Source organism: Macrobrachium nipponense, chromosome 7 (genome assembly GCF_015104395.2).
Source record: "Macrobrachium nipponense isolate FS-2020 chromosome 7, ASM1510439v2, whole genome shotgun sequence".
In the NCBI taxonomy this organism is placed as follows: Eukaryota; Metazoa; Arthropoda; class Malacostraca; order Decapoda; family Palaemonidae; genus Macrobrachium; species Macrobrachium nipponense.
The window spans coordinates 40025828-40041277 of NC_061109.1; the positions used below are offsets into that span (position 1 = coordinate 40025828).

At 36.4% G+C, this 15450-nt stretch overlaps 1 protein-coding gene across 1 annotated transcript in view; it reads right to left on the reverse strand.

Moving 5' to 3' along the window:
* Positions 1–15450, reverse strand: part of LOC135217078 (uncharacterized) — a 399671-nt gene that overhangs the window by 347449 nt on the left and 36772 nt on the right. Inside the window, 2 exon segments of the mRNA XM_064252763.1 lie at positions 10057–10149; positions 13204–13317. Coding sequence (XP_064108833.1) covers positions 10057–10149; positions 13204–13317 — 207 coding nt within the window.

Sequence of the window (15450 nt, forward strand, 5' to 3'; positions counted from 1 at the left end):
AGTATATATATATATATATATATATATATATATATATATATATATATATATATATATATATATGTGTGTGTGTGTGTGTGTGTGTGTGTGTGTGTCCATTATTTCTTTTATTTGTGTTATTCTTGGTGCTATATAAAGAAAGTAAATTTATTTCTATTGTGCTGTTACAGCTGTCCTGTAGAGGTGTGTCAATTTATTTCACAATTTTGCTAATTTCAGCTCCTACGAATACCAAAAAGTTCCTAGGTTTTACAAGAAAATAAGAACTCTAAGATTAATTTTTGTATATTTTCCAACATTATTCTTGAATATTTTTGTGTGGAAGGTTGAATTTTTTATATTTAGCAAAAATGGGCGTCTACTTTTCAATTTAAACGGTAGTTTTCATGAAGTACCACAATATCTTAGGTATGGGGCAAAAAGCCCCCACCGTGGGCTTCTTACCCCACCCACGGGGTAAAAGGCCCCGTTTGTTCTTTTTTTTCAGATCATGTTTTTACTATCCTAAATTGCTAACAGCTTCTCATGATTATGATCGTTGATACTCCAATAACAAAGCTTTCTAGAAATATCTCTGTTAGGTCAATAGCTGAAATACTGTAGACAATATAAGCATTTCTCCTTAAGGGGGGCTTCTTACCCCACTCTCCCCTATATATATATATTTCATTATATATATATATATATATATATATATATATATATATATATATAATATATACAAATTTATATATAATATACATGTGTGTGTGTGCGCGCGCGCGTGCATGCGAGCACAGGCATTAATTCTACATACAAATTTCAATTTATAAAAGTATTTAAAAAATAAGTGTTTTATGAAAATATCAAAATAACTGTTATTTTACGCCAAGGGTGCCGCGCTGAATATCGCATTTCGGTAAAAGGATGAAAAGTGCGATACTCGAACATAGATATTTATAGCATAAAAGGACTGCTGCAGGAGGTCTACAGATAGTTTCTGGTTCCACAGATAGCAGTATTACTAGTTCAGAAATATCAACTACTTTCACAGCTGATGGTCGCAGGAGAGATAGATTTCACACTAATGTATCGCATTCCTCTTCGGTCCTCAAGTATCAAGAGTTATAGTAAGTGGTACACTTTACAGTCTATTGTCAAGTGATATATAAAACTTTGTCTGCTGATATATATATATATATATATATATATATATATATATATATATATATATATATATATGTGTGTGTGTGTGTGTGTGTGTGTGTGTGTGTGTGTGTGTATTTATATGTGTATGTGTATATACAGATAGATAGATAGGTACATACATTTTGTCTAAGGCTTCATCACAAATGTCAAAGGAACAGTAAACTTTATATATACCCCCAAAAATTTTTATGCCATTGAACTCGAATCTTCTAACCTTCATCACGGTTACCGAGAGGTTAGATTTAAAAACAGAAAGTTCCAACTAAACGTTAGGAAGTTAAAAGTGATTTCACTGAAGCACATACATTTTGTTCACTATGGAAGTTAATGCCTCTACTTGAAACCATACCGAGAAAAACACCCCGAGACATAAACTGGCAAGGCAACGAAACGGGCAAGAAAAGGTACAAAAGTGAACATGGAGTTGCCGATAACGGCACCATAAAAATAAAACGCAGACAATCAAAGAAAAAATAGAAATAGAGAAAGATATTACGAAATTGAAAAGCAAATGAATAAAAAGTAAAAAATTAAGATGCCAATGGCCGCCACTATCAAGCTATGAAACAAGTCGACTACGCAAGGAAGAGAGACAAGGAAATGAAGAGATGAATAAAAGGGAAGAATGCAAAATCGTCAGAAACAATGAACGACAGCGGAAGATATGAGAGAGAGAGAGAGAGAGAGAGAGAGAGAGAGAGAGAGAGAGAGAGAGAGAGAGAGGAAGTGAAGCAACAGCCGACTAAAAGGATGTAAATAAACCAGAGTCGGGAACGGATAAACATTGTTTTCGGTTACATAAACCTCCTGCTGCCGTTTCTGTCGCTTTCACGGCATTGCATTACCGTCTTTCGTCATTTTTTTATTCCTTAAAACGTCGTAAGCATACGACTTTTCACCGACAACAGGAACTATTGCAGCAATGTCTTATTGGATACAAAATGAACTTGTAATCCTATTACACTTTATCAGTTGGTGATGATAAGATTCTGAACCCTGTTTTTTAATCATTAATAATTTGAGTCATGAGAATTTAACAATAGTTACTCCTTTAAATAGTTTGGGCTCTACTAGTGAGTGATCAGCATATTCTTATCGCTACACTTTTATTTCAACTTAATTGTGCCATACAAGGGAAATGGCAGTTTTATTTCAAACGATTTGTATTCATAATGCACACACACACACATATATATGTATAAACTGTATGAATATATATATATATATATATATATATATATATATATATATATATATATACATAAATACATATATATATATAATGTATATGAATCCCACAAATTATCTCGAAATGATCATTAATGACAGATCCCTCAGCCGATTACATGTTAATGCGATTAACAATGAATAGGAGAGAGACATCTTTCCTGAACAGTTGCTCCCGTGGTTATTAGTGCCTCGGTTTTCCCACACGCTGACCCACCATGTCACAGTTCCGCGAGCACCCGAACGATGTCACGCCTCCGCACCTAACCGGATTATATACCTTGTTACTGGGGTATCATTATTACTTTCTTTGGCTGGATTGGATCCAGTTTCCACGCTGACTTTCGGATCTAATTAACGATGGTAATGCGCACCGGTTTCGAGACGACCATCTTGTGATGTCTGCTTATTTCATTATTATTATTATTATTATTATTATATTATTATTATTATTATTATTATTATTATTATTATTATTATTCCCAGAAAAAAAGAATTTCAGAATTGATGACAATAATTACCAAAAGAAAATTGCCAGATTATCATTTACATTACGGCACAAATAAAACCAAAAGCAAAATCAGCAATAATAATCAAAATAATCATAATTAGTTAGAATAATCAGCAGAATAATGATCACTGAAAATTTCACGTAATTAAAATGCTGAGTTGGAGAAATTAACCTGCGGTCTTTAATCAATTTTCAGAGATAAAAGTGTTATTAACATAACAGTAAAATAATTTTCAAACACTTGGGTTTAATTATGAGAGAGAGAGAGAGAGAGAGAGAGAGAGAGAGAGAGAGAGAGAGAGAGAGAGAGAGAGAATCTTTTATGATATTTCTCTTTTTTCTTATTAATCCCTTGTATGTGGAATAATGATTTTTCCATTTCTTAATAATTTCGTTTCGAACTGTTATCTTCTAACGTAGTCACAAGTGACGGCCATTTGAAAAGGGACCCGGTTGTCATGGCAAAAGTATATAAATAAGGTAAAGACTAAAATAATAATAAATAAAAAAAACCTGTTAGACCTAATACACAATACGATACCAGCTTCATCAACAAAGTCGTAATTTTCATTGAGGCTTACTGCCAGTCTAAAAAGAACGACAAGTGTTTGTGGTATCAATATTTAGGAATGTGGGTCTCATATGATTAATGAATATAGTCAATTGTAACGACTTTATGTGCGGGAACCTCCACCCGCCCACCCTCCCCCCTCCCCCACCCACCAAATACGCGCACCACACAGATTACCTTAGAATGGAATATGCAGATTTTCGGCCAAAGGCCAGCGCTGGGACCTATGAGATCATTCAGCGGTGAAATGACAATTGAGAGTAGAGACTTGGAAAATTTCAGAAGAAAAACCTCGCAGTTGCACTACGAAACACCTGTTAGGGAGAGGCTGAATAGCAAGAAGGAAGAAAAAGAATACATATGAGTGGAGGAGGTACAGTACAGGGAATGAAAGGGGTTGCAACTAGGGGGCCGAAGGGATGCCTATTGTGCACGGCGTGAGGTGCACTGACAGCAACACCCCCTAACGGGGGAAAAAAAAATTACCTTCGACTTTTCGTGAACTCCTCCTGGGAAGATGGACAGGGACGCGATCTGCCCGCTGCTGCCAGGAAATTCTTGGGGGACATTCACATTCCCTTCCTCGGCCTCCTTATCGGAGGGATCAGCCTCCTTGTCTCCGGTGACTGGCCAGGCATTTATATCAACTCTCACGGTCTTCTTTCCCCCACTGACGGTGTTAGCGAGTTTCTCGCCATTGTCGGCGACCTTCTTGTCGCCTTCATCTACTCGTTTCCCTGTATCTTGATTGGATAGTTTTCCCTCGTTTCCGTTGGCGTCTCCTCTTCTCGTTCGCAAGATCTTGTCGCCGTTGCCGCTCGTGTCTCCAGCGGCGGCCTTATCGCTCTTCTTATCTCTCTTAGCTGTCGCTCTGGGAGAACATTTAGAGCTGTCAGCTGCCGCTGCGGACTTTCCCGAATGGGCGATCCTTGCTCGATTAAATCCTTCTCCTAACTTCGACTCGGTGGTGGCATCTGACCGATTCGATCCTTCGTCGGTCTTCTGGTTCTTCCTCTTGTTGCACAGACGCACCACCGTCATGGGACGCTTCACGAGGCTTCTCTTTTCAGGTGGTTTGGAAGGCGTTGGGATGTTTGCAGCACCGAAGTGCAAACGAGGAATGTGGGACTTCGACATCAATGGCAAGGACGTCGAAGTGGAGGCGCTCATTTTGTTCGCGGATGAATAAAACTCTTCACAGATCGTAATTCTGAAACTGACGGCCTTTTAATTTGGCCCATGGATGGTGGGTTGAGTGGTTAGAAGGAAGTTTAAAATATGTCGGAAATGTTATGGAATCGTGGCAAAGCTGACAAAGCAATATCGGCTCGTTTCATGCCAGAAATTCGGTCGAAGATTCGTGCTGATAAGGAATATTGATGAAATTTTAGCAAGTTTAACAAAACAACAACCGTCTGTCCTTGTTATTCCTAATTCACTAATTCAGACATTCTCAAAAAATCCAGTAACCGACGCTGTGAGTTTAAAGTTCTTCTCACGATATTGTCAGACTTATCGACATAATGATAACAACTTTCTGCGCACACTTGAACTTCCACTCACGAAATTACCAGGCTTAGCAACACATGATAACCACAGTTTGCGTGTCTCAACGGGAAGCATGTCATTCAACACCCATTAGTATTCAACAACAGTCTTGTCCTCGCTGAGCGATTCTTCTTTTCATGAAGAGCAACTATGAATGGATTTGTTTGTTTGTGCTCAGAGCAAATTGACGTCGCTGTGAAAGAGAATCAGCTGACGAGGCATCGACGACCCACCTTAATTCAATCCAATGATAACGAGAAGAGCGTGGAAAGGCTTTTCATTTTCCGATAGAGAGAGATCAAGATATAACAGATTCACATCTCTTTCATCACGAGATTCAACAGCATCGCCACAGCTCTTTGCTTTCTTCATTTGTAATAAATGATAACGCACACATCATATATCATAGCAACAACACACGAATCGTCACCATTATGCAAAACACCAAAGTCATCCTGTTGCAAAGTACCTGACACATGATTGGCGATCAACACACCGGCAATCAAAACAATCACTGAGGATGGAATCCCGTTGACACACAATAATCATTTCAAGATGCTGGAAGTAGTCAATCCTATTAAGTCTCATTCCAAGGAGATACCTGGAGTTCCAGCAACACCCACGCTGGGTGTCCGCATCTGACTGGTATGGCGAGCGGGCGGGAAAAGTCGCCCGCCAAGAATTCCTCACTAAGAAAGTACCCGACCTGGAAGGAGGAGGGGGAGGAGGAGGAGGAGGAGGAGTAGGAGAAAGGAGGAGGTACAACCTTAAGGAAGACTAAAAACCCCCCGGGGCCAGTTTTCTCGCCAAGGAATGACTTGGGCATATCCAGGGGTCACAAACGTACATACACAAGAGGTGCCTTTCTTTGGACCTTGGTGCTTTCATTCCACGGCGTCTTTGGGACGAAGGCGGCCACAGGGCACAACAGCGAAAGGGTTCGGGAAGGAGATTTCTTTATTGCATGATGGTCAATACCACAGCGAATCCTCGAGTCATTAGAAAGGCTCTTTACGACTCTGAAAGGAAATATACATAACCACATGTGCTCCCCTCAGAAGAATAAGAGAGGGGTAGGGTGAAGGGGAGGGGGCTGGGGGAGGGGCGAAGGAGGAGAAGGCAACACTTCCATCTGATTCTTGGATGGTAATGAAGGGAAACCGAGAGGGAGTGAAAGCCCTCTTCCATCATCTTTTCATCTTCTATTGACGGAGAATCATCCATACAGATCTCGAGTCAAAAGCCCAAAGGGGCATTCTTCTATTCTTTCTCTCACGGAGGGAGAGAGAAAGATAGAAACAGAGAGAGAGACAGATATGGCGAGCAGGTATAGCAGAGGTCAAGAAAGTCTCGAGAAACTCTCTCTCTCTCTCTCTCTCTTCTCTCTCTCTCTCTCTCTCTCTCGTCTTGAGCGCTGATGTAGGGAAACCACATTCTTAAGTGCTTCGGCCTTCAAGTGACTTGAACATTGCAGCAGTGGAGTGGAATCGTTAAATGCCTGCAACGGAACGAAAAGATTCCATGTCTGAGGGGTGGCCACACAGACGCGGCATCTAGTGAACTATTATGAACATTCTTTCACATTAGGGTCAGAGAAAGCTGAAGAGAGCTATAAAAAACAGGGATGCGGGATAGTGCTACGAACGGGTATGGAACGGGGAATACTAAGGCTGGGATAATCAAGTAACATTAAGTAATCAATACAAGCATTCTGAGTTAAGGAAAACAAAGAACTTCACGAGGAAATGTTAGCCAGAATAGCAAAGACTTATTGCAGTAGCAGAGGACCTGCTGGGACACCCAAGAAATCATGAAGAAAGGGGATAGGTGAAGACTTATAGACCTGATGGGAGTTCAAGCAGGAAAACCGCTAGGCAGAAGCTAAGAGAAAACGCATTTTCTACGTCTAATACCATAAGCGAAAACCTGACGTAAAAACGTTCAAGATGATGAGCACAAACTTTACGAAGACTGAAATACAAGCTCATTTTTGTCATGATATACAAACACATTTAACCGGAAACAACGTTGGTCTAAAATATACCATACGAGATTATCTAGTATATCCCAGTGTTGTTCCGAAGACCCAGATCAGAGAGGAAAGTTGAGAGCAGTGGTAACGCGATATGACTTTGAAGTAACTAAGCGAGGTTGATCAAGGCCACATATATTTAACGGTCTGATGCAAGCGGCATTGTGTTTCCGAAACCAAAGGAGAGTGAGTGAGTGCACGGACACGCCAATCCCTTATAGAAGAGGATAAAAGAGGTGGCAAGCAAAGGGTTGACGTTCCCGCCTACTTCAAGAAAAAACGAAACCGTTAATGAAAGCAACAGCAATAGTTGTCTGGTGCTATGGGCCACAAAAAGTCCCAGAAGCAAACAGAGTCAAAGTAAATAAAGGGACAAACACGTACTTAATCTACATCGCTACACGGGTAATGTAATACCTCCTGCCAAACTCATTACCGGACTGGTTTCTATGAGGTCATCCTCACCACCGTTGGGGAAATGGGGGAAGGGGACTTGCATCGAGGTGGGGAGAGGAGGGTCTGAGGTTGATAAGACTCTCTCTCTCTCTCTCCTCTCTCTCTCTCTCTCTCTCTCTCCGTGAACCGTAATAGAATCCGGGGCGATACAATTAGCCAGAGTCAGGTCGGTCAACAGACTCTGGTCTGGAGTGCATGAGAGCAGAATGAATTATGCACTATATCATGAGGAAGTCATTAATGCTAACACTACAATAGTAATAGCTGGTGTTACTACAACTACTACTACTACTACTACTACTACTACTAATAATAATAATAATAATAATAATAATAATAATAATAATAATAATAAAAATTTCGAAAATATATTAAAACTTATACAGTTCCCAATAGCCTTTAATTTTTTTCGAATATATATCAAAACTTGTACAGTTCCCATTAGCCTTAATTTATTATTTTTTTCGAAAATATATTAAAACTTATACAGTTCCCAATAGCCTGTTCGGGTCTCATTATTAATGATTATTCTTCACATAAAAGCATAATAACCAGCTTAATTACATCGATAAGAATACATCAGCAGAAAACGAGAGAGAGAGAGAGAGAGAGAGAGAGAGGTCTTGGGTAGACCATGAAAGTCTACCAACGTACACACTCACGCGTTTAACCAAGCGTAAAGTACTGCAAAACAAAAGGTGAACTCTAAATTGAATTTCCGAATTCCAAAGGCGTATAGGTTACGCCTGTTAGTCCTGTTCTCTCGAAAATGATTAACCTTTGGTACATGATAACAGGCTTATTGGGGATAGGTTACGTTACAGATTATAGAAACCGTTAGTCACGTGATATTTTTAGAATATGCAACGAGCGAGAACGTATATTAGCATAAGAAATATTGAAATCTTTACAAAAAATGTCCTCGAGTATAAAAAAAAACACAAGTTTTTCCGGGATCTCTCTTTGCAAATAGCTTGTAAATACTTTGCATGGCAAAGAATATTTGTGTTTTATCAACGCATGGAATAATAGTCCCAATCATTATGAAATGAATCAAGCAGAACCAATAACAGGATAAATCAACAGAATAAAGAAGGAGTATAAAGCCAATGGAAACATAACAGCCTGGAAACTGTAAGGAGACCAAATGGTAGACTCAGGATAGAATAGGAAGAAAGCCTCTTCGAGGTTCTGCATGAATTGTAAAACAGAAAATTCACGTGATGGTTTAACTGAGATGTCATATTAGCGAGAGTACCTCCAACATGAATTTGCTTAAATTTTTCCAAAATGTTTTGGAAGTTATAACTTGTAATACTGAACAAACAAGAATATTCAGCAGACAACTTATCTCCATATTTTGTGATTGATTATAGCGTCAATTACAGTTTTACAGGGTACTAAGGACTTTTTTTTTTTTTTAAATACATATCAGTCGCAAACGAATTATTTGCATGGCAACAAATCGTAAGAATACTTATAAATATCCACCAAAAAGGTAGTTATCTGAATGGAATGGAATGGAATAGGATATATAATTTCAGCCAAATGCCAGGCGCTGGGGTCTATGAGGTCACTCAACGCTAAAATGGAAATTGGGAGTTAAAAATGTTTGAAAGGTGTAACAAGAAGAAAACCTGGCAGTTGCACTATGAAACAAATGTTAAGACAAGTTTGATTGCAAGATGGAAGAAAGAGAATATGAATGGATGTACAGTAAAAGGAATGAAAAGGTTTGCAGCTAGGGACCGAAGTAAAGCTGCAATAAACCTAAAGAAATGCCTACAGTGCACCGTGTGAGGTGCAATGACAGCACAATCCCCCAAAGTAATCATCTGGAAGAGGCTACCCAGCAAACGTTTTGTTACCCTTTGATCTGAATTCATCCACCTGCCACCAGGCTCGTAGGCGAAAACGTGGCTTCCTCTCAACTTTATTAATTTTTCACACTTTCCTTATCCTGATTTTTTTTTACAAATCCTTTTGCATTTATCACTGTATTCTGGTCATTTCCAAGCACTTGCCACCCACATGATCTCTCTGTATTATTCTGTTTGTTCTATGAATGACAGTTATGCCTAGTGAAGAGTAAAATGTAGTTCCGTGTATTTTCATCTCTTCAACTTAGCGCTCCAGAATAAGAAACCGAATCTAGAAGCAAATGATCATTACTTATCAACTGGGTAATGATCTGCAATCAACTGCACAAGTTCAATTATCCCACGGGTCTTCACGACCAGCAATAGCAATAATAACACTGGTAATCATATAAGCTCATGCGCCAACAACACCAATTTAATAACGAATTCGTACACAATAGCAGCATAAAATGTCAAACCAATATAATCTTATCATTTCTCATCAGTCAATTGAGGAACTGGATTATCCACAGACCTCACATCCACACCCCCCCCCCCCCCTCAATCCCCACCACCCATCACCCTACAACACTCCCTTACCCCACTCCACGAATGAAAATGAATGAAAAAAAAAAAAACTAAGAAAGAAATAATAAAAACTTACCTTTTCTTCCTGGAGACGAATTTTGGCTGATTGTGCGCTGACCTGCTTTTCCAAATTATTGATGGTCCTTTCTTTGGCACGGAGTTCATCCAGCTAAAAAAAATATAAGACATCGGTAAAAAAAAAAATTTCAAGGGCTGACATTGAAATTGTAAGACGTAAAAATATTACAATATTCTGATGATGGTAAATCGTACAATTTAAAAACTGTAAACAAAGTACAGTCATAACAGATTAATAGTAAGGCAAGCAGCATGTACATACATACATCATACATACATACATACATACATACATACATATATATATATATATATATATATATATATATATATATATATATATATATATATATATATATATATATGGCAAATGGGATACCTGAGCTGTGTAATACGAAGAATACAAAACGGTGGATAGATAATGGGTCCAAATTATATATTGAGGAAATAGAAAAATGTAAAAATAAAAAACTCGCTGGTGACAAAACTACAATAACTCTAAAGCACCTACATCAATTCAAACATAAGCGAAGACAGAAGCGACATTAATGTACATACACACACGCACACACACAAAAAAGACGTTGCGTTACATAACCAAATCTCTTAAAGAGTACAGCTAAATGTAATATATAATCTTTTTTGATGTATTATAACACAGATCCTGTTCAACGAACTATCGTAAATCTATAGTGAGCAACAGGTAAAACTAAGTTACTGACATATGCGAGCATCAATTTTTTGTCTCAATTATTTACTTCTTAAAATCTCCTTGTTGATACAAAGGATGTTTACAGATTTTCTTAGATGTGTTATCGAGTTATTACCGTCAGCACTGTTCTGTAAGTTTCTGTTTGTTTTATTAGGTGTGTTTGTGTGTGTATGTATATATATATATATATATATATATATATATATATATATATAAATATATTATATATATATCATATATATATACAATTTATATATATATATATATATCTATATATATATATATATATATATATATATATATATATATATATATTATATATATATATATATTTGAATATGGCTATAGTATATCTAGTTATCTAGTAGAGCAAACACCAGTGAACGGAATAGTTGTCAATGTTTTGTTGGTATTACCTCGAATTGAGTTCAAGAGCAGTACTTCTTTTGTTATTATTATTATTAGAGAATCTCATGAAAAATTAGTTGAAGAAGATTATTTGTAGAGTTTACTTTTCTTTTTTATTTCGGTACATATATATATATATATATATATATATATATATATATCATATATATATTATTCCCCTTTTCCTACCTTAGAGTATAAAAATAAAACAAAATTGCAGTAATTCCTCAGCAATTGTATGCTCTATCAAAACTATACACCTGAAAATCTCCAAGTTGTGCCAGAGAAAAATTTAGATTCCTGAAGCCATTCTGATAACCACATGTATCAGTCCTGCCATTTACACCGAACTAAAAAGAGAAAAGTAAATTCTACAAATAATCTACTTCAACTATTTTTTCATCAGGTTCCCTAATAATAATAATAATAAAAGAAGTATTGCTCTTGAACTCAATTCGAGGTAATGCCAGCAAAACATTGTCAACTATTCCGTTCACTGGTGTTTGCTCTACTAGATAATGTTATATACCATAGCCGCATTCAACTACTCTGATGGTTTCATTTTTGTGTCCGGTAAGGCCACCTACCGTTAATAAATCGAGCGCATTCATCCGCCCAAGACTCCTGAATCAATGCCAAATCTGTCAGATGTATTGAAAAAATCATTTTTTTCACTCACGAATACCTGAACATGAATATAATTTAACAATCATAGCCTCGCAAACATAAACAAACAAACAAACAAACAAACAAAAACACACACACACATATATATATATCGTACATATATACAGAACATTAATCAGTAGGCCTTTATAAGAGGGTGAAACCGGCCAGGGTGGGGCGGATTATAAAACATTAAAATCGACTCATGAATACCTCTACATGTATACAATACAACCACAGGCTTGTGAACACATACATACATACATATACACATACAAACAGAACCTTAGCCAACAACCCCTTAACATAAAGGTGAAACTGGCCAACGGGGAAAATTAAAAAGTTTGTACGTATATTCTTCTAAACAGAGTATTCGTTTGCCAATTATATTTTGAAGGAAATTCGATGGGTCTGAAACAAAATAAGTCTTGTGCCATGTAGCTGATGTAGTGAAATGTGGAAGAGTGTCAGAAAAGCTTGGCTAAACATGAAAAAGAAAATAAATAAATGAAAAGGAAAGTTACCATGAACAGGGAATTTGAGCAGAGGTCAAGCAAAATGACGAAATACATTATACATGTTATAATAAAAACTATAAATATTAAAGGTATTTCTAAATAAATATTTGATGTTGAAAAAAGCCGGGTTTCCCGAACTTGCATAAAAATATGCAGATACAAAACAAAACTGGGAAAAATAAACTTCAAAAGTAAAAAGACATCATATAAGGCGGATTAATAATAATAATAAAAATAGTAAGGGTGAATACAAAATATCGATTGTGCACTCCAGGAGGAAAGTACAAAATCAAAGGGCAAATGCATGAAGGAAACACACCTCTGAAGGGAACATAAGAATAAGGCCTTTACTATGATCATGAGTGTTAGTTAAAAGATTTTAAAACTGGTTATCATAAGCATTACAAAGGCAGTTCCTGACTGTTGGTATAACGCTGTCAGGTGGGATGTTCTGCTTCAACTGATTTTCGCATATTTATCATTTACTTAAACTACCATTATTGATTATACCCATATACACCATACATATAATAATGTAATACATATATTTATTTTCAAGGGAAGTCTAAGGAATGGAAGGAAATTAAAAAACTGCTCAAAAATTCAAAGTGAAATGAGACAAAAATTATTTAGGGTAGAAATCAAAATCACTTAGAGGAAAAATATGTAGCAGTTTGAGAAAATAGTTTATTTTAGCCCAGTATCCAATAAAACCATCAGTGCTTCATGTTAAATAAACTTTTATAAATACATTCATCTCGTATTTTTTGTTTTATATATCTTTTAATATAATGAATGATTCTGTTTCTATAAAGAATCCTTCCCTACTCTTAAAACTCACCAGCTTGGCTGCTTCAGTCTTATTAATCCTATAAATTTTTGCGGTGGCCGCCTCATGTTCTTCGTGAAGTCTACGGAGTTCGCCCGCCCTCTTTCGTTCTGTTTCCTGGAGGGTCTGGGGGGAAGGAGAACGGAGATGGGGTCAAATGTCAACACATGCAGAGGTTGAAACACATGCAAAATGCACATGTCAGTATCTATATCACTGTGTGGCGAACTGTTACAGCTTGTGTGAATCGTCTGTACGACAAGTTTGGAATCCCTTCTCTTAAATCAACAAAATTATGCGTTTGACGTTTGTTAAAAGTTTTTTTGTCATTACAAAATTAATTGTATATATCTGTTTTCAAAATTCACAATGTGTAAAGTATTACCAAATAAATATATTTAATATATGAGTAAAGTTGTGTATCAGAGATCTTATAAGCTTTAGATTATAGTAACTAATTCCCATTAGTAAACTGGCTACAATAAATGATTCGACAGCATAAGTTCAATTAGAAAATATTGCACACACGTTTACTGGACTTCAATATGAGACAGAACAAGATGTAATGAATAGAAAATATAAACAAAAGCTTACTCGAAATCAAGAACTTGAATATGATACAACCCTTCTCCCTCAACCAACCCCCCACCCCGTCTCTCTCTCTCTCTCTCTCTCTCTCTCTCTCTCTCTCTCTCTCTCTCTCTCTCTCTCTCTCTCTCTCTCTCTCTCTCTCTCTCTCTCTCAGCTATTATGAAGTCTTCCTCCAAGAAAGACAAGAGAAGATACTAAAATGACTAAATCTTTCACTGATTTATCAGAGGAGTCACTCAATATGTTGATTGTTATTAAATAAGCCAAGGACTGTACGCGTAAGTGAAGTTTAATCTGCTGATTCTCTAAAATATATATAAAAAAATATAAGACTTATAAATATGAAACGGGTCTCTGTTGAAATTCTCACAGACAGAAACAGACTAACTGGTTCACTGGTTGTTCACTTACTCAGAAAGCAAGTATGTATACATACCTCTGAATGTTTTATTCAGATAAGGCATATATAGATTTCTAAGGTTATACTATTTCTATAAGCCATTCGCATTTCTGTACATTATGGTTTCGTTTGTCTTTTCCGTTCCCAAGTTTAGTATATGCGCCTTAGATCTACTTCTATGTTGTGGAATTCTGTGTTTCTTTTTACACATACTTTCTGTAACAAGAGCGGCGTTTGCTCGTTTTCCTTGACATACATGCCACACAATTCTCTTTCCATTTGTCTTCTCACTGATTGTTATAAATCCTTTCTTTTAATGAGACATTCAATATTGTTCCTTAATTAAAACACTCATTCTGGCATTCAGTTTTTGCTCTTCAGTAACTGTATATTTTACCAGTTCATAATATTTCATGATTTTCACATGTTACGATATCCTTAAAAGAAGCTATTCATAATTCCAAATCATCTATAAAATACGCATATTTTGACTTTTTATATTTTTTTCTTATTCAGAAAACAATTAATTGAAGATAGCCGAAGAATAGCTTAGGCAGACAAGACATTCGTTTTCTGTAACGTCCCTTACCATTAAAGAAAATGGACATTTCACTTTCAAGGGGTTACTAATAAAACATTGTGTTCACACGCAGTTAGTATAGTAAGCACGTTTTCCTAAAAGCCATATTTACCCGAAATAAATAAACATTTTTCAAGACTCAAAACACATAGAACACAAGAAATGATATGTTAATATTAAAAAATTTAGCAGAAACATCAAGATCACGATTCAATCTTAGTTTAAGCTACACAAGTTCACGTAGCCTAAACGGTTTCCTATTGATACCAATGTGCCATCGAACAGTAAATATCATTCCTTAAGTCCCATATAACTGGAAATGAGTGTGATTTGTTATATTATACGAATAAATACAAGACATACATCCTTAGTAAGAAAATTCCAAATCCTAATTTCCTCCAGTGCAATATATTTTCCCAGTTCGACATTCAGTAACTAAAAAGACATTGGCACAGATTTTATAAGTTCCATTATCTAATCCTTTATGACGATTTGAATCTTTTGCTAGGCTTCATTGTGAAGAGGTGAAGCTATTAAACTAAATATTTATATAACTTGGAAGTGGATAAACAATGACACCTGTGTATAAGATACGTGATTCAAATATAACCTTGAGGGAGTAATAACTTTCGGGCTTATTTGGTTTTCAAACATGTAATAAAAAAAATGACACCCTGTTTGCGTTTTG